Source organism: Argopecten irradians, chromosome 1, assembly GCF_041381155.1.
Source record: "Argopecten irradians isolate NY chromosome 1, Ai_NY, whole genome shotgun sequence".
NCBI lineage: Eukaryota > Metazoa > Mollusca > Bivalvia > Pectinida > Pectinidae > Argopecten > Argopecten irradians.
The window spans coordinates 68,682,608-68,710,356 of NC_091134.1; the positions used below are offsets into that span (position 1 = coordinate 68,682,608).

General features: G+C 32.7%; 1 protein-coding gene across 1 annotated transcript; it reads right to left on the reverse strand.

The window, feature by feature from the left end:
• On the reverse strand, positions 1–24,219 carry LOC138306653 (uncharacterized). Its single transcript, XM_069247098.1, has 6 exons — positions 24,089–24,219; positions 11,742–12,131; positions 10,963–11,325; positions 10,374–10,568; positions 9,926–10,023; positions 1–1,458 (listed from the first exon to the last, which is right to left on the reverse strand). The coding sequence occupies exons 1-6, from the start codon at positions 24,183–24,185 to the stop codon at positions 1,210–1,212; spliced, it is 1,392 nt and encodes a 463-aa protein (XP_069103199.1). The 5' UTR covers positions 24,186–24,219; the 3' UTR covers positions 1–1,209.
• Positions 24,220–27,749: the final 3,530 nt, after the last annotated feature.

Sequence of the window (27,749 nt, forward strand, 5' to 3'; positions counted from 1 at the left end):
TGATAATAAAAATGAATTTATTTGCATGCTAAAAGCAGATATTTCTCATTGAGACTAGAAATGTGTCATAATTATGTTCTCGTATCACAGTCAGCATCACTTGTTATATATCACAGTTGAATATAATTTACATATATCATGTATATACAACATATCAATAAGAAAGATAGCAAAACAGTTCATTTAAACATATCAATAAGAATTATAGCAATGCAGTTTATTTAAACGATACCGACCACCAGATCTGTTATATACATTTTGTACCCACGTGTTTACATACCAACGTAACGTACATTGTACATGGCCAGATAAATGGTAGCGGATTATGTGACATGGTTATTGTACATTAACAAGTCATTATCCATTGTATGACTACTTCTAGGTTTACAATTATTAAAACGAAACGTTAAACAGCATGTATTTATCAAAAGTTTATCAGCATTACCATATAATTATTAATGCCCCAAATTATTTATCTAAACCATTTACTACATTTAATACAGCTTCACGTTAGACTGATTACATTAGGATATTCTTCGCTTATTCACACTCATAGCAAGGACATATTCATACAAATCACAATTTAATAATAAAAAACTGAGCATGTAACACAATTATTTTTCTTTATATTGCTGTCAGTTGATTTCCTGAGTTAAAAGCACACTGCTCAATGGCAATAGATAAAAAATAATTATAGATAAAATAATTATTCAATTTTCATTAAGGACGAATACATTTATAAATACAGTGCAACAATTTGTTTATTAAATTCTGCCGATAAAAAGTCCTTTAAAATTCAACATCAGTACGATAGAGGAGTGAATAAAGTAATAATTACAAAGGTATTAAGGTATTAACCTAAACCGTAATTACATATATTATTACCTCTATACCGTCATTTGGTTATAATAAAGTTGATAATTTCAAATAACATATCTTGAAATAATTTCCAGAAATATATGTAAAGAATATGAAATAACAGCACTTATACAATTACAGCTTTAGGTGACATCACAATATCTTTAAGTTCATATTTGGTAAAGAACAAAATCTGTAAACGGGAATTTAAGACCGGATTGTTTCCCGTAGCCACATTCTTTATCTAAGACCAAACCCCTGTTATGGAATGGACATCTGTTGACTGATTTCACTCTATTGGTTTTTGGTTTCCTATTCCTGTGTGCAGAGGAAAATATTTCCCGGCTAAATCTAATCATTGACTTCGTTTTTCTCTTCCACAGAGTTTTCTTTGTTTTTCTTTTTCTTATTCTTTTTGCGTTTCTTTTTCTTTTGTTTCTTCGGGTGGTCATCTTGTCTTGATATTGGTTCAAGATTGCGATGTAGAGGTAAAGGCACTTTGGTCGCCCACGGTGCCGTGTTGGGAATAAATGTTTCTTCATTGAATATATCGTTATCTTGGATGTCATTTTCAGTTTCTTCTGGAGCAACTTTAGGATTCTGTCAATAAACACAAAGAACTATTACTAACAGACATACAGTAGAACCTTGAGGTGAATATCGTACAATGGAGTGTGTGATACATAGAAGTATAACTAACAGACATACAATAGAACCTTATGATGAATATCGTACAATGAACCATGTGATAATAGAACTATAACTAACAGACATACAATAGAACCTTGAGGTGAATATCGTACAATGGAGTGTGTGATACATAGAAGTATAACTAACAGACATACAGTAGAACCTGTGTGATATGTAAAGTAGAAACCTTGTGGTGAATATCGTACAATGGACCGTGTGATAATAGAACTATAACTAACAGACATACAGTAGAACCTTGTGGTGAATATCGTACAATGGACCGTGTAATACATAGAACTATAACTAACAGACATACAGTAGAACCGTGTGGTGAATATCGTACAATGGACCGTGTAATACATAGAACTATAACTAACAGACATACAGTAGAACCGTGTGGTGAATATCGTACAATGGACTGTGTGATACATAGAACTATAACTAACAGACATACAGTAGAACCGTGTGGTGAATATCGTACAATGGACTGTGTGATACATAAACTATAACTAACAGACATACAGTAGAACCTTGTGGTGAATATCGTACAATGGACTGTGTGATACATAGAACTATAACTAACAGACATACAGTAGAACCGTGTGGTGAATATCGTACAATGGACTGTGTGATACATAGAACTATAACTAACAGACATACAGTAGAACCTTGTGTATATCAATATCGTACAATGGACTGTGTGATAATAGAACTATAACTAACAGACATACAGTAGAACCGTGTGGTGAATATCGTACAATGGACTGTGTGATACATAGAACTATAACTAACAGACATACAGTAGAACCGTGTGGTGAATATCGTACAATGGACTGTGTGATACATAGAACTATAACTAACAGACATACAGTAGAACCTTGTGATCAATATCGTACAATGGACTGTGTGATAATAGAACTATAACTAACAGACATACAGTAGAACCTTGTGGTGAATATCGTACAATGGACTGTGTGATACATAGAACTATAACTAACAGACATACAGTAGAACCGTGTGGTGAATATCGTACAATGGACTGTGTGATACATAGAACTATAACTAACAGACATACAGTAGAACCGTGTGGTGAATATCGTACAATGGACTGTGTGATACATAGAACTATAACTAACAGACATACAGTAGAACCTTGTGGTGAATATCGTACAATGGACTGTGTGATACATAGAACTATAACTAACAGACATACAGTAGAACCTTGTGGTGAATATCGTACAATGGACTGTGTGATACATAGAACTATAACTAACAGACATACAGTAGAACCGTGTGGTGAATATCGTACAATGGACTGTGTGATACATAGAACTATAACTAACAGACATACAGTAGAACCTTGTGATGAATATCGTACAATGGACTGTGTGATACATAGAACTATAACTAACAGACATACAGTAGAACCTTGTGGTGAATATCGTACAATGGACTGTGTGATACATAGAACTATAACTAACAGACATACAGTAGAACCGTGTGGTGAATATCGTACAATGGACTGTGTGATACATAGAACTATAACTAACAGACATACAGTAGAACCTTGTGGTGAATATCGTACAATGGACTGTGTGATACATAGAACTATAACTAACAGACATACAGTAGAACCTTGTGGTGAATATCGTACAATGGACTGTGTGATACATAGAACTATAACTAACAGACATACAGTAGAACCTTGTGGTGAATATCGTACAATGGACTGTGTGATACATAAAACTATAACTAACAGACATACAGTAGAACCTTGTGGTGAATATCGTACAATGGACTGTGTGATACATAGAACTATAACTAACAGACATACAGTAGAACCGTGTGGTGAATATCGTACAATGGACTGTGTGATACATAGAACTATAACTAACAGACATACAGTAGAACCGTGTGGTGAATATCGTACAATGGACTGTGTGATACATAGAACTATAACTAACAGACATACAGTAGAACCTGTGGTGAATATCGTACAATGGACTGTGTGATACATAGAACTATAACTAACAGACATACAGTAGAACCGTGTGGTGAATATATCGTACAATGGACTGTGTGATACATAGAACTATAACTAACAGACATACAGTAGAACCTGTGGTGAATATCGTACAATGGACTGTGTGATACATAGAACTATAACTAACAGACATACAGTAGAACCTTGTGGTGAATATCGTACAATGGACTGTGTGATACATAGAACTATAACTAACAGACATACAGTAGAACCGTGTGGTGAATATCGTACAATGGACTGTGTGATACATAGAACTATAACTAACAGACATACAGTAGAACCGTGTGGTGAATATCGTACAATGGACTGTGTGATACATAGAACTATAACTAACAGACATACAGTAGAACTTTGTGGTGAATATCGTACAATGGACTGTGTGATACATAGAACTATAACTAACAGACATACAGTAGAACCTTGTGGTGAATATCGTACAATGGACTGTGTGATACATAGAACTATAACTAACAGACATACAGTAGAACCTTGTGGTGAATATCGTACAATGGACTGTGTGATACATAGAACTATAACTAACAGACATACAGTAGAACCTTGTGGTGAATATCGTACAATGGACTGTGTGATACATAGAACTATAACTAACAGACATACAGTAGAACCGTGTGGTGAATATCGTACAATGGACTGTGTGATACATAGAACTATAACTAACAGACATACAGTAGAACCTTGTGGTGAATATCGTACAATGGACTGTGTGATACATAGAACTATAACTAACAGACATACAGTAGAACCGTGTGGTGAATATCGTACAATGGACTGTGTGATACATAGAACTATAACTAACAGACATACAGTAGAACCTTGTGGTGAATATCGTACAATGGACTGTGTGATACATAGAACTATAACTAACAGACATACAGTAGAACCGTGTGGTGAATATCGTACAATGGACTGTGTGATACATAGAACTATAACTAACAGACATACAGTAGAACCTTGTGGTGAATATCGTACAATGGACTGTGTGATACATATCGTACAATGGACTGTGTGATGAATATCGTACAATGGACTGTGTGATACATAGAACTATAACTAACAGACATACAGTAGAACCTTGTGGTGAATATCGTACAATGGACTGTGTGATACATAGAACTATAACTAACAGACATACAGTAGAACCTTGTGGTGAATATCGTACAATGGACTGTGTGATACATAGAACTATAACTAACAGACATACAGTAGAACCGTGTGATGAATATCGTACAATGGACTGTGTGATACATAGAACTATAACTAACAGACATACAGTAGAACCTTGTGGTGAATATCGTACAATGGACTGTGTGATACATAGAACTATAACTAACAGACATACAGTAGAACCTTGTGGTGAATATCGTACAATGGACTGTGTGATACATAGAACTATAACTAACAGACATACAGTAGAACTTTGTGGTGAATATCGTACAATGGACTGTGTGATACATAGAACTATAACTAACAGACATACAGTAGAACTTTGTGGTGAATATCGTACAATGGACTGTGTGATACATAGAACTATAACTAACAGACATACAGTAGAACCTTGTGGTGAATATCGTACAATGGACTGTGTGATACATAGAACTATAACTAACAGACATACAGTAGAACCTTGTGGTGAATATCGTACAATGGACTGTGTGATACATAGAACTATAACTAACAGACATACAGTAGAACCGTGTGGTGAATATCGTACAATGGACTGTGTGATACATAGAACTATAACTAACAGACATACAGTAGAACCGTGTGGTGAATATCGTACAATGGACTGTGTGATACATAGAACTATAACTAACAGACATACAGTAGAACCGTGTGGTGAATATCGTACAATGGACTGTGTGATACATAGAACTATAACTAACAGACATACAGTAGAACCGTGTGGTGAATATCGTACAATGGACTGTGTGATACATAGAACTATAACTAACAGACATACAGTAGAACCGTGTGGTGAATATCGTACAATGGACTGTGTGATACATAGAACTATAACTAACAGACATACAGTAGAACCTTGTGGTGAATATCGTACAATGGACTGTGTGATAATAGAACTATAACTAACAGACATACAGTAGAACCGTGTGGTGAATATCGTACAATGGACTGTGTAATACATAGAACTATAACTAACAGACATACAGTAGAACCTTGTGTGGTGAATATCGTACAATGGACTGTGTGATACATAGAACTATAACTAACAGACATACAGTAGAACTTTGTGGTGAATATCGTACAATGGACTGTGTAATACATAGAACTATAACTAACAGACATACAGTAGAACCGTGTGGTGAATATCGTACAATGGACTGTGTGATACATAGAACTATAACTAACAGACATACAGTAGAACCTTGTGATCAATATCGTACAATGGACTGTGTGATACATAGAACTATAACTAACAGACATACAGTAGAACCTTGTGGTGAATATCGTACAATGGACTGTGTGATACATAGAACTATAACTAACAGACATACAGTAGAACCGTGTGGTGAATATCGTACAATGGACTGTGTGATACATAGTTAAACTATAACTAACAGACATACAGTAGAACCGTGTGGTGAATATCGTACAATGGACTGTGTGATACATAGAACTATAACTAACAGACATACAGTAGAACCGTGTGGTGAATATCGTACAATGGACTGTGTGATACATAGAACTATAACTAACAGACATACAGTAGAACCTTGTGGTGAATATCGTACAATGGACTGTGTGATAATAGAACTATAACTAACAGACATACAGTAGAACCTTGTGGTGAATATCGTACAATGGACTGTGTGATACATAGAACTATAACTAACAGACATACAGTAGAACCTTGTGGTGAATATCGTACAATGGACTGTGTGATACATAGAACTATAACTAACAGACATACAGTAGAACCTTGTGGTGAATATCGTACAATGGACTGTGTGATACATAGAACTATAACTAACAGACATACAGTAGAACCTTGTGGTGAATATCGTACAATGGACTGTGTGATACATAGAACTATAACTAACAGACATACAGTAGAACTTTGTGGTGAATATCGTACAATGGACTGTGTGATACATAGAACTATAACTAACAGACATACAGTAGTACCTTGTGGTGAATATCGTACAATGGACTGTGTGATACATAGAACTATAACTAACAGACATACAGTAGAACCTTGTGGTCAATATCGTACAATGGACTGTGTGATAATAGAACTATAACTAACAGACATACAGTAGAACCGTGTGGTGAATATCGTACAATGGACTGTGTGATACATAGAACTATAACTAACAGACATACAGTAGAACCGTGTGGTGAATATCGTACAATGGACTGTGTGATACATAGAACTATAACTAACAGACATACAGTAGAACCGTGTGGTGAATATCGTACAATGGACTGTGTGATACATAGAACTATAACTAACAGACATACAGTAGAACCGTGTGGTGAATATCGTACAATGGACTGTGTGATACATAGAACTATAACTAACAGACATACAGTAGAACCTTGTGATGAATATCGTACAATGGACTGTGTGATAATAGAACTATAACTAACAGACATACAGTAGAACTTTGTGGTGAATATCGTACAATGGACTGTGTGATACATAGAACTATAACTAACAGACATACAGTAGAACCTTGTGGTGAATATCGTACAATGGACTGTGTAATACATAGAACTATAACTAACAGACATACAGTAGAACCGTGTGGTGAATATCGTACAATGGACTGTGTGATACATAGAACTATAACTAACAGACATACAGTAGAACCTTGTGGTGAATATCGTACAATGGACTGTGTGATACATAGAACTATAACTAACAGACATACAGTAGAACCGTGTGGTGAATATCGTACAATGGACTGTGTGATACATAGAACTATAACTAACAGACATACAGTAGAACCTTGTGGTGAATATCGTACAATGGACTGTGTGATACATAGAACTATAACTAACAGACATACAGTAGAACCGTGTGGTGAATATCGTACAATGGACTGTGTGATACATAGAACTATAACTAACAGACATACAGTAGAACCTTGTGATGAATATCGTACAATGGACTGTGTAATACATAGAACTATAACTAACAGACATACAGTAGAACCGTGTGGTGAATATCGTACAATGGACTGTGTGATACATAGAACTATAACTAACAGACATACAGTAGAACCGTGTGGTGAATATCGTACAATGGACTGTGTGATACATAGAACTATAACTAACAGACATACAGTAGAACCTTGTGGTGAATATCGTACAATGGACTGTGTGATACATAGAACTATAACTAACAGACATACAGTAGAACCGTGTGGTGAATATCGTACAATGGACTGTGTGATACATAGAACTATAACTAACAGACATACAGTAGAACCTTGTGGTGAATATCGTACAATGGACTGTGTGATACATAGAACTATAACTAACAGACATACAGTAGAACCGTGTGGTGGTGAATATCGTACAATGGACTGTGTGATACATAGAACTATAACTAACAGACATACAGTAGAACCTTGTGGTGAATATCGTACAATGGACTGTGTGATACATAGAACTATAACTAACAGACATACAGTAGAACCTTGTTGGTGAATATCGTACAATGGACTGTGTGATACATAGAACTATAACTAACAGACATACAGTAGAACCTGTGGTGAATATCGTACAATGGACTGTGTGATACATAGAACTATAACTAACAGACATACAGTAGAACCTTGTGGTGAATATCGTACAATGGACTGTGTGATACATAGAACTATAACTAACAGACATACAGTAGAACCTTGTGGTGAATATCGTACAATGGACTGTGTGATACATAGAACTATAACTAACAGACATACAGTAGAACCTTGTGGATCAATATCGTACAATGGACTGTGTGATACATAGAACTATAACTAACAGACATACAGTAGAACCTTGTGATCAATATCGTACAATGGACTGTGTGATACATAGAACTATAACTAACAGACATACAGTAGAACCTTGTGGTGAATATCGTACAATGGACTGTGTGATACATAGAACTATAACTAACAGACATACAGTAGAACCGTGTGATGAATATCGTACAATGGACTGTGTGATACATAGAACTATAACTAACAGACATACAGTAGAACCTTGTGATCAATATCGTACAATGGACTGTGTGATACATAGAACTATAACTAACAGACATACAGTAGAACCTTGTGGTGAATATCGTACAATGGACTGTGTGATACATAGAACTATAACTAACAGACATACAGTAGAACCTGTGGTGATATCGTACAATGGACTGTGTGATACATAGAACTATAACTAACAGACATACAGTAGAACCGTGTGGTGAATATCGTACAATGGACTGTGTGATACATAGAACTATAACTAACAGACATACAGTAGAACCTGGTGGTGAATATCGTACAATGGACTGTGTGATACATAGAACTATAACTAACAGACATACAGTAGAACCGTGTGTGAATATCGTACAATGGACTGTGTGATACATAGAACTATAACTAACAGACATACAGTAGAACCTTGTGGTGAATATCGTACAATGGACTGTGTGATACATAGAACTATAACTAACAGACATACAGTAGAACCTTGTGGTGAATATCGTACAATGGACTGTGTGATACATAGAACTATAACTAACAGACATACAGTAGAACCTTGTGGTGAATATCGTACAATGGACTGTGTGATACATAGAAACTATAACTAACAGACATACAGTAGAACCTTGTGGTGATTATCGTGCAAATGGACTGTGTGATACATAGAACTATAACTAACAGACATACAGTAGAACCGTGTGGTGAATATCGTACAATGGACTGTGTGATACATAGAACTATAACTAACAGACATACAGTAGAACCTTGTGGTGAATATCGTACAATGGACTGTGTGATAATAGAACTATAACTAACAGACATACAGTAGAACCGTGTGGTGAATATCGTACAATGGACTGTGTGATACATAGAAACTATAACTAACAGACATACAGTAGAACCGTGTGTGGTGAATATCGTACAATGGACTGTGTGTGATACATAGAACTATAACTAACAGACATACAGTAGAACCGTGTGGTGAATATCGTACAATGGACTGTGTGATACATAGAACTATAACTAACAGACATACAGTAGAACCGTGTGGTGAATATCGTACTGATATTGAGTTGAACGTATCTTGCATATCAAGGATTACCTTCTGTTTCTTGTATTTCCAGCGTATCAGTAGAATCACTAGTATAATGAGGAGAAGTAATATCGCGCCAACTACCGCTAGGATAATGGGCAGAGACCCTGTTCGGAGGAAAAAAGTTATCAAAACTAAAATACCTTGAGCGTAAAATACAGTGATTGCATACTTTAAGAGAGCAATATTCGTGAAGAGTGCACATTCATTGATTGGAGTCTAAACTCAATCCTACGTTTTATCGAAAATACCAAAGACAGAATCATATATCATAGACAATTATCAAAATAAACCCCGTATTTGACCATGACTTATTCCCGATATCGTTGTTATAACAATTCTTATTTTAGCAGAATTAATCTTGATTTTACGGTACTAACTACGTTTGTAAGCAAAACAATGATAATTATTTTGAACGCATACTTTGTATGTTGGTATGTGTTTTGCTAACACTTACCTGGTCCATTTTCCTGTGTTGATGCACTGGTAGCCGTTTGTGCTGCAGCGACAGTCGTTACAGAACCACCGACAGTTGTTTCCTTGGCAGGTGTTGGTGACTCAGTGACACTGGTCGTAAAGCCAGACATACAAGATGTTTGTGATGGGTTAGAAACACTGTGACAGGACAGTTTGAGACAGGTTCCGGATGTCGCTGTATTTAAACACAATATTAAACGGGCTTTTATTGATACGATGCAGAAAAAGGTCTCATATGGAACCAATATTGACGTGTTTGCCGCATTGTATTCAAAACGACAAATTGTTGTAAAGACTAGAGTTTCCGTTAATGAATTAGAATTATTATCTTTTATAAATGCAGAAATGTTTTCTAGGATGAACGTTTTATCGACGCATAACGATTTACGTAAATGAAAGCCTATAACCATGTTTAATAGATAAGACGTCATATACGTTATATAATATGATTTAACACTTAAAATTTGTAGCAAACAGACTGCTACATAATGAAATTCTAAACAAAGAAATATCGACAAAGGAACATATAGAACATTAGACAGAGAGTATCAATTACCCGAAGTACTCACGGATAAAGCCTATCCAGAACCTTCCATTACCCTGACCACTGCATACATTAACTGTGACGTCACTGGATGACGTAGTATACACTTCAGTGATGGTGTAATTGTTGTTGTCGTCACAAGTGATGTATCCAGTGTTTCCTGACGTATCATTAATGCTGATTTCTTGCTGACAGGTACCTCCTACCGTGTCAAACTCTATGTGTAAGGCCTTGATACTAAATCCTCCACTGCTACAGGTCGACCTTACATTACAGCTGCTGTAGGTCGTCTGGGGCATGTATCCAGGATATTCCTGTCCTTGGAGATAGAGAGCGCTGCTGGCATCAGAGCTGATCGTCACTTCCGGTAAAACTCCCACACGTGTCTCTATTACATATAGGATGCAAACCATGATGGATTTCCAGTATTAAGACATTACGAGGTCTTATTAATAGGTACATGACGTAGCTTAAGCTCTAAAGAAAAATAATAATGCATTGATGTCATTTGTTTTAATCTTATCGGGGTAAGAAAGAAATTTTGCAAACAAGATATATTCCATAAATCGATGAAACTAAAGAATAGTAACATCAATGCTTATAAGTATTTTTTTCAAACGAGTTGAAAAAATAAAATACGTTTAATCTTATGATACAATCGATTTTTCCATTGGATTATTTTTTTCAGATTAATAGGCAACGTCGATGTCTCTATTATGACGTCATCGCAATAACGTCGGATTTTCGGAGTTTGTGAAAGAGTGATCTGTCTTGGATAAGCGACAATCTATACAATATACTTACCGTTGATACAGTAGTGTTTGATAAACATATAAGTTGAATCGTCAAAGTAGTTTGTATGATTGTCACACCAGTCGAGTTTGACTTGCATCCATTGGACCTGTATAGGCCCACAGCTTGCCTGTCCCGTACACTTGTCGTGGTACTTGTATGTAAGATTTCGCTCCTCGTTGTAGTACTCTGTGATACAATCATTATCAGCATCTGTACCACAACAGTCTGGGTTCGACGTGTTCACAACTGTGTTCTCATAACAATAAGTACTTCTTAATTTGGCTCCTGCGTTTACAGCATCGATTGCAATCACTTCATCTGAGGAACAGACCAAGTTGATGTTCTGTGTATAACAAGCCGTTTCGGTGACATTGCGTTCCGGAAGACTCTGAGATTGGACTAAAACAAGAAAAAAAAAGATGTCAAGTTTTAATCATAACTTAGAATCGAGTATCGAAAACAAAAAACAAAAAACATGAGAGAGAATCATGCAATAACATTATATCATAATTAACCTCTCAAACCGATGGGAAATTCTTATCTTTCCCTACGATCGGCATATGATAATACTGTAATACACTGTGGTATACTAACTTTTCTCGAGGCTCCATTCTCGCACAGTTTATGGTACAATAGCATACGGTGTAAGGAAAGGATTTGCTTTTATTGCTAGGCGATAAGTAAATATTGTTCACTAAATGATCTTGTCGTATCATTTATAAATGGCTACCTAGTAATGAAGAAATCACAATAATCTTCACAATATAAAGCTTGACAATCGCGTATAGTTAATGGCACAGGCTGCCTGCTCACCAGTCAACCGGTTTACAATGTACAGTGTACATCTCTATTTACAGTATACTTCATATCACCTGATCAAACAGCAATCACTTGATCAAACAGCAATCACCTGATCAAACAACAATCACTTGATCAATGATCCAAACAACTACCTATTCTGTCGATTAAGTTATTTACATATAGACTTTACCGTATATGACATGAAAGAGATCTATATCTGTCTGCAATTAATGACATCAAGTTATAAAATATGCAGTTAACTGCAATACTGGTGTAATTACACAAAATGATTGTCTGTTGGTGGTTTTGTGTTGTTCGGACAATACTGATGTAATGACACACAATGATTGTCTGTTGGTGGTTTTGTGTTGTTTGGACAATACTATGTATAACCAATAGAAAGTTAAGAAAACTCGCTATAGAACCATGTAGGAATGAAGGTTCAGTGTTAAATAATACCTTCCTATCTTAGTATCTCAGTTTTTAACTCAAACACAATATATTACTTTACATTTATTGATAACCTGTGTGCGAATAGAAATGAATCAGAACAAAAAAATATTCAGTCATCTCAAATTCGTATTCCTACTATCCATAAATGTTACAACGTTGACGTGATTGATATGACCTAAATAAAACTTCCTGGTGTACTTTAGATTACACCTTTTCCCAGATGAAATGCTATTTATCTATCTTATGAATATCTAAAAAAATGCATGTTTTCCCTATTTTCTAAAATATATAATCCCACACAGACACAACCCAACAAACTTACAAAAACATCAGGTATACGTAGTCTCCCATGGTCTATTTAAGTAGAAGACGTGTGTGTCGTTTTCATTGTTGATAGTTTGTAGATTAAACATATGTCATTCTGATGAAGCAATTTTATTATCACAAGTTCAGTATAGGGAAATCTCCAATAGATTATTGAGACAATGACAAAGTATTGGGTCGAATTACAGTAAGATATAATTTGACTCGTCACGCCTTTTTCTCTTTTTTTTTAAATTGTATTTTGAGAAATTATGTCCTGTTGCTTTACATTACATCTTAAGTTTGTAAATGTTATATATGGGTAACTCCTTCAGTAAAATATTACATCTTAAGTTTGTAAATGTTATATATGGGTAACTCCTTCAGTAAAATATTACATCTTAAGTTTGTAAATGTTATATATGGGTAACTCCTTCAGTAAAATATTATATCTTAAGTTTGTAAATGTTATATATGGGTAACTCCTTCAGTAAAATATTACATCTTAAGTTTGTAAATGTTATATATGGGTAACTCCTTCAGTAAAATATTACATCTTAAGTTTGTAAATGTTATATATGGGTAACTCCTTCAGTAAAATATTACATCTTAAGTTTGTAAATGTTATATATGGGTAACTCCTTCAGTAAAATATTACATCTTAAGTTTGTAAATGTTATATATGGGTAACTCCTTCAGTAAAATATTGTTAATATAGGTCAATTTGCACAATATATTAAAAAACTAAAGAAATGTACTGAATCTGTCTGTGATAAATTGTATGGGTATGTATTTAGTAATTCTAAAACCTGTTCAAAATCAATAAGATTGTGTATATACTTTAGTTGGCAAACAATTCTATACACTGGTATGATTGTTATGTATACACCTTGTATAAACTCAGCTGTATAAATATATCATCGATAGAACCTTGTGTTAAATCAGCGTTATAAATATGTCTTGTCAAACTATTATCTACAGTACATTTGCATCTACAAAAGACGTAATCTCAATTAAAGAGTCATATAGCACGATCGATACATCACTGTACATTATAGACCATACACTGATTCTGGTATTCTATTGGTGGCCGGATGAACATTTAATGACGACAGATATTCTGCTTTGCTAGTTAAAATTTTTAATACTAATTTAGGTCAAGTTACGTTTATTTGGTGAAGAGATTTTTAAAGAAATCTTCTGTTGATATGTTTACCTGCTTGTTGCGCTGATGTTTATTTAAACATTGGTTGTCAATTGTTGACATGCATTGGTGTGTATCATACATTGGGTGTTTTAGCATATCCAATGGTGCACGTTAGCGCAATGTGATATATATGTCAGAACACCAAATGTATGTTACACACAAATGCAAGTCAAAACATAAAGTTGACAACCAATGTTTATATTTACATTGTATTAGTCATTCACGTTATAAAAATAAAACAGAGAAAAAAAATAAAGTACGAAAATAAAACTTATACTTATGTTTAAAGAAATATATCATTTGATGTAATAGCCTATAATTTGGCGGGAAAGAAAGGGTACCAGCTGCTTTCGGTGTGTTGCCAATCACAACCGACTAAACACCTACAGCAGATGAAATAGTCATATCGATACACCGGATATACAAAGACATATCAATCACTTCAATCCATTTAAGATATTTTAATTAGAACACTGATGAAAGTATTAGTACGCTAGAGCCTACCTGCCATTTTTAATATTGGAAATTAGCATACATTGGATTTAGTACCAACATATAGGTACTTGGCAGTGGCAATGTAAATATATATATATATATATATAAACCGCTATATTCTATAAGATATCAATAATACCTTGATCAGTTTACACAAAATCATACTGTTTCCTTCTGCTGCATTTTGCGAATAAAAGCATATCAGCTACCATAATCTTAGTAAAACATATCAGCTACCATAATCTTAGTAAAACACATCAGCTACCATACTCTTATTAAAACACATCAGCTACCATAATCTTAGTAAAACATATCAGCTACCATAATCTTAAAACACATCAGCTACCATAATCTTAGTAAAACACATCAGCTACAATAATCTTAGTAAAACACATCAGCTACAATAATCTTAGTAAAACACATCAGCTACCATAATCTTAGTAAAACAACATCAGCTACCATAATCTTAGTAAAACACATCAACTACAATAATCTTAGTAAAACACATCAATACAATAATCTTAGTAAAACACAATCAACTACCATAATCTTAGTAAAACACATCAGCTACAATAATCTTAGTAAAACATATCAACTACCATAATCTTAGTAAAACATATCAGCTACCATAATCTTAGTAAAACACATCAGCTACAATAATCTTAGTAAAACACATCAGCTACCATAATCTTAGTAAAACACATCAGCTACCATAATCTTAGTAAAACACATCAGCTACAATAATCTTAGTAAAACACATCAGCTACAATAATCTTAGTAAAAACATATCAGCTACAATAATCTTAGTAAAACACATCATACCATAATCTTAGTAAAACACATCAGCTACCATAATCTTAGTAAAACACATCAGCTACCATAATCTTAGTAAAATCAATACAATAATCTTAGTAAAAACATCAGCTACCATAATCTTATTAAAAACACATCTTAGCTCAGCTACCATAATCTTAGTAAAACATATCAGCTACAATAATCTTAGTAAAACACATCAATACAATAATCTTAGTAAAACACAAAATACCATAATCTTAGTAAAACACATCAGCTACCATAATCTTAGTAAAACACATCAGCTACCATAATCTTAGTAAAACACATCAACTACCATAATCTTAGTAAAACACATCAGCTACCATAATCTTAGTATAAACACATAATCTTAGACACTCATACAATAATCTTAGTAAAACATCAATAAAAATAATCTTAATAAAACACATAACTACATAATCTTAGTAAAAAAATCAGCTACAATAATCTTAGCTACATCAACATAATCTTAGTAAAACACATCAACTACCATAATCTTAGTAAAACACATCAGCTACCATAATCTTAGTAAAACACATCAGCTACATAATCTTATCATCACTACAATAATCTTAGTAAAAACACATCAGCTACCATAATCTTAGTAAAACATATCAACTACATAATCTTAGTAAAACACATCAGCTACAATAATCTTAGTAAAACACATCAGCTACCATAATCTTAGTAAAACACATCAGCTACCATAATCTTAGTAAAACAAATCAATACAATAATTTAGTAAAACACATCACTACAATAATCTTAGTAAAACACATCAACTACCATAATCTTAGTAAAACACATCAGCTACAATAATCTTAGTAAAACACATCAGCTACCATAATCTTAGTAAAACACATCAACTACCATAATCTTAGTAAAACACATCAGCTACCATAATCTTAGTAAAACACATCAGCTACAATAATCTTAGTAAAACACATCAACTACAATAATCTTAGTAAAACACAACATAAATAATCTTAGTAAAACACATCAACTACAATAATCTTAGTAAAACACATCAGCTACAATAATCTTAGTAAAACACATCAATACAATAATCTTAGTAAAACACATCACTACAATAATCTTAGTAAAACACATCACTACCATAATCTTAGTAAAACACATCACTACAATAATCTTAGTAAAACACATCAGCTACCATAATCTTAGTAAAACACATCAGCTACCATAATCTTAGTAAAACATATCAACTACCAATAATCTTAGTAAAACACATCAGCTACCATAATCTTAGTAAAACATATCAACTACCATAATCTTAGTAAAACACATCAACTACAATAATCTTAGTAAAACACATCAATACACATAATCTTAGTAAAACACATCACTACATAATCTTAGTAAAAAAAACAAAACAGTAAAACACATAACCAATAATCTTAGTAAAACACATCAACTACAATAATCTTAGTAAAACACATCAATACAATAATCTTAGTATCATCTACCATAATCTTAGTAAAACACATCAACTACAATAATCTTAGTAAAAACACATCAGCTACAATAATCTTAGTAAAACACATCAGCACATAATCTTAGTAAAACAATCACTACCATAATCTTAGTAAAACACATCAGCTACCATAATCTTAGTAAAACACATCAGCTACCATAATCTTAGTAAAAACATCACATCAGTAAAACACATCACTACATAATCTTAGTAAAAACACATCAGCTACAATAATCTTAGTAAAACACATCAGCTACAATAATCTTAGTAAAACACATCAACTACAATAATCTTAGTAAAACACATCATACAATAATCTTAGTAAAACACATCAGCTACAATAATCTTAGTAAAACACATCAGCTACAATAATCTTAGTAAAACACATCAGCTACCATAATCTTAGTAAAACACATCAGCTACCATAATCTTAGTAAAACACATCAGCTACCATAATCTTAGTAAAACACATCAGCTACCATAATCTTAGTAAAACACATCAGCTACCATAATCTTAGTAAAACACATCAGCTACCATAATCTTAGTAAAACACATCAGCTACATAATCTTAGTAAAACACTCAGCTACCATAATCTTAGTAAAAACACATCAACTACAATAATCTTAGTAAAACACATCAATAAAAATAATCTTAATAAAACACATCAGCTACAATAATCTTAGTAAAACACATCAATACAATAATCTTAGTAAAACACATCAGCTACCATAATCTTATTAAAACACATCAATACAATAATCTTAGTAAAACATATCAACTACAATAATCTTAGTAAAACACATCAATACAATAATCTTAGTAAAACACATCAGCTACCATAATCTTATTAAAACACATCAATACAATAATCTTAGTAAAACACATCAGCAACCATACTCTTATTAAAACACATCAGCTACCATACTCTTAGTAAAACACATCAGCTACCATAATCTTAGTAAAACACATCAGCTACCATAATCTTAGTAAAACACATCAGCTACCATAATCTTAGTAAAACACATCAACTACAATAATCTTAGTAAAACACATCAGCTACCATAATCTTAGTAAAACACATCAGCTACCATAATCTTAGTAAAACACATCAGCTACCATAATCTTAGTAAAACACATCAGCTACCATAATCTTAGTAAAACACATCAGCTACCATAATCTTAGTAAAACACATCAATACAATAATCTTAGTAAAACACATCAGCTACCATAATCTTAGTAAAACACATCAGCTACCATAATCTTAGTAAAACACATCAGCTACCATAATCTTAGTAAAACACATCAACTACAATAATCTTAGTAAAACACATCAATACAATAATCTTAGTAAAACACATCAGCTACCATAATCTTAGTAAAACATATCAACTACCATAATCTTAGTAAAACATATCAGCTACCATAATCTTAGTAAAACATATCAACTACCATAATCTTAGTAAAACACATCAACTACAATAATCTTAGTAAAACACATCAATAAAAATAATCTTAGTAAAACACATCAACTACAATAATCTTAGTAAAACACATCAGCTACAATAATCTTAGTAAAACACATCAGCTACAATAATCTTAGTAAAACATATCAACTACCATAATCTTAGTAAAACACATCACCTACAATAATCTTAGTAAAACACATCAGCTACCATAATCTTAGTAAAACATCAACTACAATAATCTTAGTAAAACACATCAGCTACCATAATCTTAGTAAAACACATCAACTACCATAATCTTAGTAAAACATATCAACTACAATAATCTTAGTAAAACACATCAAGCTACCATAATCTTAGTAAAACACATCAGCTACCATAATCTTAGTAAAACACATCAGCTACCATAATCTTAGTAAAACACATCAGCTACCATAATCTTAGTAAAACACATCAGCTACCATAATCTTAGTAAAACACATCAGCTACCATAATCTTAGTAAAACACATCAGCTACAATAATCTTAGTAAAACACATCAGCTACATAATCTTAGTAAAACACATCAGCTACAATAATCTTAGTAAAACACATCACTACAATAATCTTAGTAAAACACATCAATACAATAATCTTAGTAAAACACATCAACTACCATAATCTTAGTAAAACACATCAACTACAATAATCTTAGTAAAACACATCAGCTACCATAATCTTAGTAAAACACATCAACTACAATAATCTTAGTAAAACACATCAGCTACCATAATCTTAGTAAAACATATCAACTACCATAATCTTAGTAAAACACATCAGCTACAATAATCTTAGTAAAACACATCAGCTACCATAATCTTAGTAAAACACATCAACTACAATAATCTTAGTAAAACACATCAATACAATAATCTTATAAAACACTATCAACTACAATAATCTTAGTAAAAACACATCAATACAATAATCTTAGTAAAAACACATCAATCTACAACCATAATCTTAGTAAAACACATCAGCTACATAATCTTAGTAAAACATATCAACAACCATAATCTTAGTAAAACACATCACTACAATAATCTTAGTAAAACACATCAGCTACCATAATCTTAGTAAAAACACATCAACTACCATAATCTTAGTAAAACACATCAGCTACCATAATCTTAGTAAAACATCAATACCATAATCTTAGAAAAATAACCATAATCTTAGTAAAACATATCAACTACCATAATCTTAGTAAAACACATCAACTACAATAATCTTAGTAAAACACATCAGCTACAATAATCTTAGTAAAACACATCAACTACAATAATCTTAGTAAAACACATCAATAAAAATAATCTTAGTAAAACACATCAGCTACAATAATCTTAGTAAAACACATCAGCTACCATAATCTTAGTAAAACACATCAGCTACCATAATCTTAGTAAAACACATCAGCTACCATAATCTTAGTAAAACACATCAGCTACCATAATCTTAGTAAAACACATCAGCTACCATAATCTTAGTAAAACACATCAGCTACCATAATCTTAGTAAAACACATCAGCTACCATAATCTTAGTAAAACACATCAGCTACCATAATCTTAGTAAAACACATCAACTACAATAATCTTAGTAAAACACATCAATAAAAATAATCTTAATAAAACACATCAGCTACAATAATCTTAGTAAAACACATCAATACAATAATCTTAGTAAAACACATCAGCTACCATAATCTTAGTAAAACACATCAGCTACAATAATCTTAGTAAAACATATCAACTACAATAATCTTAGTAAAACACATCAATACAATAATCTTAGTAAAACACATCAGCTACCATAATCTTATTAAAACACATCAATACAATAATCTTAGTAAAACACATCAGCAACCATACTCTTATTAAAACACATCAGCTACCATAATCTTAATAAAACACATCAGCTGCAATAATCTTAGTAAAACACACCAATACAATAATCTTAGTAAAACACATCAGCTACCATACTCTTATTAAAACACATCAATACAATAATCTTAGTAAAACACATCAACTACCATACTCTTATTAAAACACATCAATACAATAATCTTAGTAAAACACATCAGCTACCATAATCTTATTAAAACATATCAACTACCATAATCTTAGTAAAACACATCAATACAATAATCTTAGTAAAACACATCAACTACCATACTCTTATTAAAACACATCAATACAATAATCTTAGTAAAACACATCAGCTACCATAATCTTATTAAAACACATCAATACAATAATCTTAGTAAAACACATCAGCTACCATACTCTTAGTAAAACACATCAGCTACCATACTCTTAGTAAAACACATCAGCTACCATAATCTTAGTAAAACACATCAGTTACCATACTCTTAGTAAAACACATCAGTACTACTCATACTCTTATCTTAAAACACATCAGCTACATAAAACTCTTAGTAAAACACATCAGTTACCATAATCTTAGTAAAACACATCAGCTACCATACTCTTAGTAAAACACATCAGCTACAATAATCTTAGTAAAACACATCAACTACAATAATCTTAGTAAAACACATCAGCTACAATAATCTTAGTAAAACACATCAATACAATAATCTTAGTAAAACACATCAGCTACAATACAATAATCTTATTAAAACACGTCAGCTACCATAATCTTAGTAAGACACATCAATACAATAATCTTAGTAAAACACATCAACTACCATAATCTTAGTAAAACACATCAACTACCATACTCTTATTAAAACACATCAGCTACCATAATCTTAGTAAAACACATCAATACAATAATCTTAGTAAAACACATCAATACAATAATCTTAGTAAAACACATCAACTACCATAATCTTAGTAAAACACATCAGCTACCATAATCTTAGTAAAACACATCAATACAATAATCTTAGTAAAACACATCAATACAATAATCTTAGTAAAACACATCAGCTACCATAATCTTAGTAAAACACATCAGCTACAATAATCTTAGTAAAACACATCAGCTACCATAATCTTAGTAAAACATATCAACTACCATAATCTTAGTAAAACATATCAGCTACAATAATCTTAGTAAAACACATCAATACAATAATCTTAGTAAAACACATCAATACAATAATCTTAGTAAAACACATCAGCTACCATAATCTTAGTAAAACACATCAGCTACCATAATCTTAGTAAAACACATCAATACAATAATCTTAGTAAAACACATCAATACAATAATCTTAGTAAAACACATCAATACAATAATCTTAGTAAAACACATCAGCTACCATAATCTTAGTAAAACACATCAGCTACCATAATCTTAGTAAAACACATCAATACAATAATCTTAGTAAAACACATCAATACAATAATCTTAGTAAAACACATCGGCTACCATTATCTTAGTAAAACACATCAACTGCAATAATCTCAAGAAAACACGTCAATAACAATCATCTTAACAAAAACATGTCAATAACAATCATCTTAATAAAAGCAGATCAGCTATAATCAATTTTGTTTTAATTTTATGATTAGTTAACTTGTTTCAATTCCAATGCTGCAAGTCCATTATCGCATAATTAAAACATTTAATTGATTATATAATTATTTTTTTTATTTATATTCTAATCAACATATCTAATACACGTATTTAGCTATGTTTGCGTATTTCACGGACCATAGGTGATTGCGATCTAATACACCTATCTTGTCATTTTGCATATAACACGGACCTTTGGAAATTATAATTAATCGTTGATAAAGGTTTCATTCACACTTAAAGTAGAACAATATCACTATAAACGAGTTACATGAGGATGTATTACATGGTCACTAATGCAATACAACCTCGCCACACTGCTTCAGCAAAATTACTATTTTTAACGCTGGTTTTACTATAAAAATTAAAAATATTGAGATCTGCGTTAAAACTATTGAGCAATTTTCATACATGGATAATTGACTTGCACTATTTCAATGGTGGGATATCATAATTAAATTGTAACAAAAACGTCAAGGTGTGAGAGCAAATACCCTCGGGATCTCAAAATATTATAAAACCTCGGCAAACCTCCGGTTTTACAATATTTTGTGATCATCGGGTAGTATTCCCTTATCCGTCATATCCATTTATAATAGGGTCTTATAATAGTGTTCAATACCATGTGTTGTATTATAAAACTCTTTCATATGTGATGTAAAGGGATCATAAAATGTTGTAAAACCTTCGGAAAGCCTCATTTTGTTACCCTCGTGTATAATATCCCTATAATGAAAAAGTCCGTTTTCTCTTACATCGACTTTTTCATTACAATCTTACAATTATGTTACCCCGCACTTTTCAAAAAAGTTCGAAGAAATCCGCGCCTGCAACTCAATTCTACATACATGAAAACTGCGTGACATTTTAACGCAAATACAGCTATTTGTATTTTTATAGAGAAACCAGCCTAGTATTTGAAAATAACGTTAAACCTTAACTTGCTTTACTACGTATCGCCTGGGTAGTAATACAGCCTCGGACGACTCGGGTGTATTGCATCGGATGAACAACTCTTACACCCGTAGGTATGGGAAAGAGGTGACTTAGTAATGAGTTTAATTGCTATGTATATACCAAGACTACATAACATTGATATGTCACAGGAAAGAAACATCTAAAATGAGAGGAAGTTGTCTGTATGATATCAGCCGTGCCATTGGTAATCAATAGAAATTATGCAGTCATTGAAATTACAGAGGTAAAAATCCTTAGTTCATTGAAAGTCAAGTAACGGCAGGCGGTATACTCCAGTATAGAACGTTTATTTAGCGAAATTACGATTTTACCCCTATGTATACATTTTAAGTCGAGTACAAATAAGAATACATTGAAATACCGATAATATATTATATTTTATCCAAACTTTAATTTTCTTTGATTTAACTTATATAAGCAAAATTGTATTCCATGTGAAAGTTGCAATCGAAAACAAAAACAAAATGAAAAATAAAACAAAAAGCAAACAAAAGAAACATCAAAACACTGAATTCCAGATCCTATTGAAGTTTTTGACGAAATCCTTAAATAAGATGTGTATGTATTCTAAATAGCATGATGGTAAAAATGAAATATATACCTGTAGTAGTGATAGATAGATTCAGTTTCTGTTAATATTGTTTCAAAAAAGAAAGGAAGGAAATATCGTTTTTCACAAAAGCCTTAAAAGTATAGAAAAACTACATGCACAAACATCAGACGTGGGAAAAATACATATTTTACCTTTCTTGCTAAGTAAACACATGAAAACAGTGACAGACACACGGAACAATCCTATTAGTACAGCCATTTTGAAGTGAGTGTTCAAACCATATTTCATTTTTTAACCACTGACCCGGAAGTAAAACATGACGTTTTAATCGTGACTTAGTCCAAGGTAAATCCCCTTCCTGGTGTGAAAGGGAATGGTTCATAGTGAATTCAATGTGCAGTGCTGGTACATACACTGTGGGCTATAGTTCGATACGTCTACAAAAGCCAGACTAATAGCAATCTATACATTGTTATTATGACTCTGCATAATCGAATAACCATTCGCAGCTTTTATCCTAAACGCATGAATATATACATACGCAGTAAACACCTATTCATTGCAGCTCAAATATAATTAGTGTTTACACGTGTTTATAATTGTACGAAGTGCCATATGTACAATATTCTCACACGAGTACATCGTGGTCATGTATAGTTTTCAAAACGAATAACTAATGTGATATCAGGTATTATTTTTGGAAATGCTTTGTTACATCGCACCAGAACAACCTCTACATCTGAACAACAATCAAACCATTCCCAGCAGTACAGTTGCTCTCTTTAATGAGAGTTATGTACACTGAAGTGGTGTTTTATTGTAGCCAATTACTAATATACTGTTATTACGATATCGTTTTTGTCTTTTTATTTTCGGTCGCCTTATAATAGTAATGGTATCGTATAAAACAGTCTGCCTTGGGATGAGCTATGAATTATTGTATCATGACATGCCGTACAAAATGACTCGACGTTTGTAACACCTTATCTGATTGACTGAAACAATGCCTTCATAGAAAATAGATTCCATCCAGAAATTTGAAATTCAACTGGATTATATTAAATCATAAGGATTCACTTACAGAATCTGTACCTCTGAGGTTTCAGTCTCGTTTCGACCTAAATCACAGATTAAGTTTTTTTATCAATATTTATAGAAGTTGCCATTTGCAATTTTTTTTTTTTTGGTTTAGAAGTTGCCATTTGCAATTTTTTTTTTTTTGGTTTTTTTTTTGTGTGCAAATCTCTTGATTTGACAGACATTTTGAAAATGTATATTTCGTCGCTTTGAGTAGAGCCAACTTTTTACCATCTTTTACTTCAATTGTTTTTATTTAAATCATCACTGTAATCTGCAATCATCGTTGTAATTAAAATATTAAGTATAATGCGGGAAGTAATACATTTTATCACTTTATTTCTACATTTTCAGGTATTGTTAGCACTTTAGTTTTTACTCGAACATATTGAAAAATGACAAATACTTAAACGGGGCAAAAATATAAGCTCACAAATCTGCATTTTTCTGTCTGATTTCGGAAGGATAACGTTTACCTTATTGATATGCAAAACATTTTCCAAAGCTTAATACCATAACTTTTTCTATAAAAGGTTGAATCTGGCAAAAATGGCTGAAATTTCGATTTATCTCACTAAACATTAAGGAACTGGGGTAGCATATGTTGCTATTCTGAGAAAAAATAATAGTCTGATTAAACAGAATTGTTAATATATATATATATACATATGTGTATATTCAAGAAGACCGCTGTACAATAGGTTCTGTCAACATTCATAAATATCAAACAACACATTAGGGAATAGGTCATATAATATTTAGGGCATATGGTCAAAACGGCAAAATTCCCATAAAATCCAACATTTTGTAAATAAAATGTCTTTCAGCACACAGTCATGTTTTTGCTTCAATTTTGTTTTATTGTATAAACTCCTGCTTTCCATAGGATTTTTTTTAAAATTAATATAGGGAAATTTTGACTTTAATCTTAATAATAATTTTTAATGTTATAGAGCTAAAACAAACATTAGGTATACTCTCGCATCATCAATCCCTTAGCGGTTTATTTAATTTTACGCTATCAGTTTTGTGTTATATCTCTATAATGTATAACATTTACTTAGGTTAGTCCTAAAAAGGAATTGAAACGATAGTCAATAACATGTCAATAGAAAGGAGATTGCATTGAAAATTGTTTCTATTAAACAAATATGAGCCACTTCATTAAAACCACCTATCCAAACGACTACGTATTCCGTAAAAATAAGAACCATTGCTATGCGTGATTCGAGTGGACTAGTATATATCAGCAAATTAAATATAAACTCTAAGTGGGGTAGTTGCATTGATTTTATGACAGCATGAACAAACAGTGACTATAGAGTGTTACTATAAAATGAACAGAGAGGTTACGAAGGAGGAAGTAGTTATTCATATACACACGAGACACACGTGATCAACGTGAATATCGTCTCCCTATTCGACTGCTCTAAATAACATTAGATTTAATTGAAAGGCGACTGTACACATAATACAATAAAAATCCGCATCAATAAACAAGGAAAAAACCAAGAGACAACAATAACTATTCCCCTATTACACAGATGTACTAAGGATCACCATGGTCATTATTTTGCGGACAATAACCGCAATAATGTACCGTATATCTGGTCAGTTACGCGAGTCAATTTGTTTTCGCAATTTTAACAGTAAATAGTGGTTTAAATTTTCGCTGTTTGTCTATAAAGGTATTTATAGTTAAACTATTTCTCAATATGAAGTTAATGTGACAATGCCAAATAATGCAATCTTGCTTGTAAGAAGTATCTCATTGGCTTAAAATCACTTTATCCTCACTATAAATCTCGAATTTTATAGGGAATATTGATAGTTGATTACATTAGAAGGGTTGAATTGAATAGTTTTTCATGTTACAGTGATACAGCAGAAAACGCTGATGCTAAAATATGTTGACATATTGTTCAGCAGCAGTCGCTTACAGAAAGTATTGTCACTTAGGCTACAACCAGAACATGATCTACATATGTGGAGTTGTGATGTTGGTGTTATATGGTGTTCTTAGATGACAAATCAGTTATCCAAAAATAGTTGTTGTTTTTTTGTAAAAAGATTGTTCAATAGTTCATCGCGAATAATCATCACCTTTAATAGATACGGGAACGTAATAATGAGAAAGCAGAAAGTGTTCGTTTAACGAAAACCACTATAGAGCGTTTTAAATCAATATTTCATTTTTCTAATAGTCTTGTCGACACCGGAATGAGTATACCATTGACAGGTAATAAAACCTCACAAGTTTATAACAAAAGGTCAAAGGAAGACAAATGAGGACATCATGGTCGTCAGTATGGGGTATCAGATACTAAACAGGGTTCATGTCGAGGTTGGTAGGAAAGAGACAGGCCGTAAGTATGGGGTATCAGATACTAAACAGGGTTCATGTCGAGGTTGGTAGGAAAGAGACAGGCCGTAAGTATGGGGTATCAGATACTAAACAGGGTTAATGTCGAGGTTGGTAGGAAAGAGACAGGCCGTAAGTATGGGGTATCAGATACTAAACAGGGTTCATGTCGAGGTTGGTAGGAAAGAGACGGCCGTAAGTATGGGGTATCAGATACTAAACAGGGTTAATGTCGAGGTTGGTAGGAAAGAGACAGGCCGTAAGTTATGGGGTATCAGATACTAAACAGGGTTCATGTCGAGGTTGGTAGGAAAGAGACGGCCGTAAGTATGGGGTATCAGATACTAAACAGGGTTAATGTCGAGGTTGGTAGGAAAGAGACAGGCCGTAAGTATGGGGTATCAGATACTAAA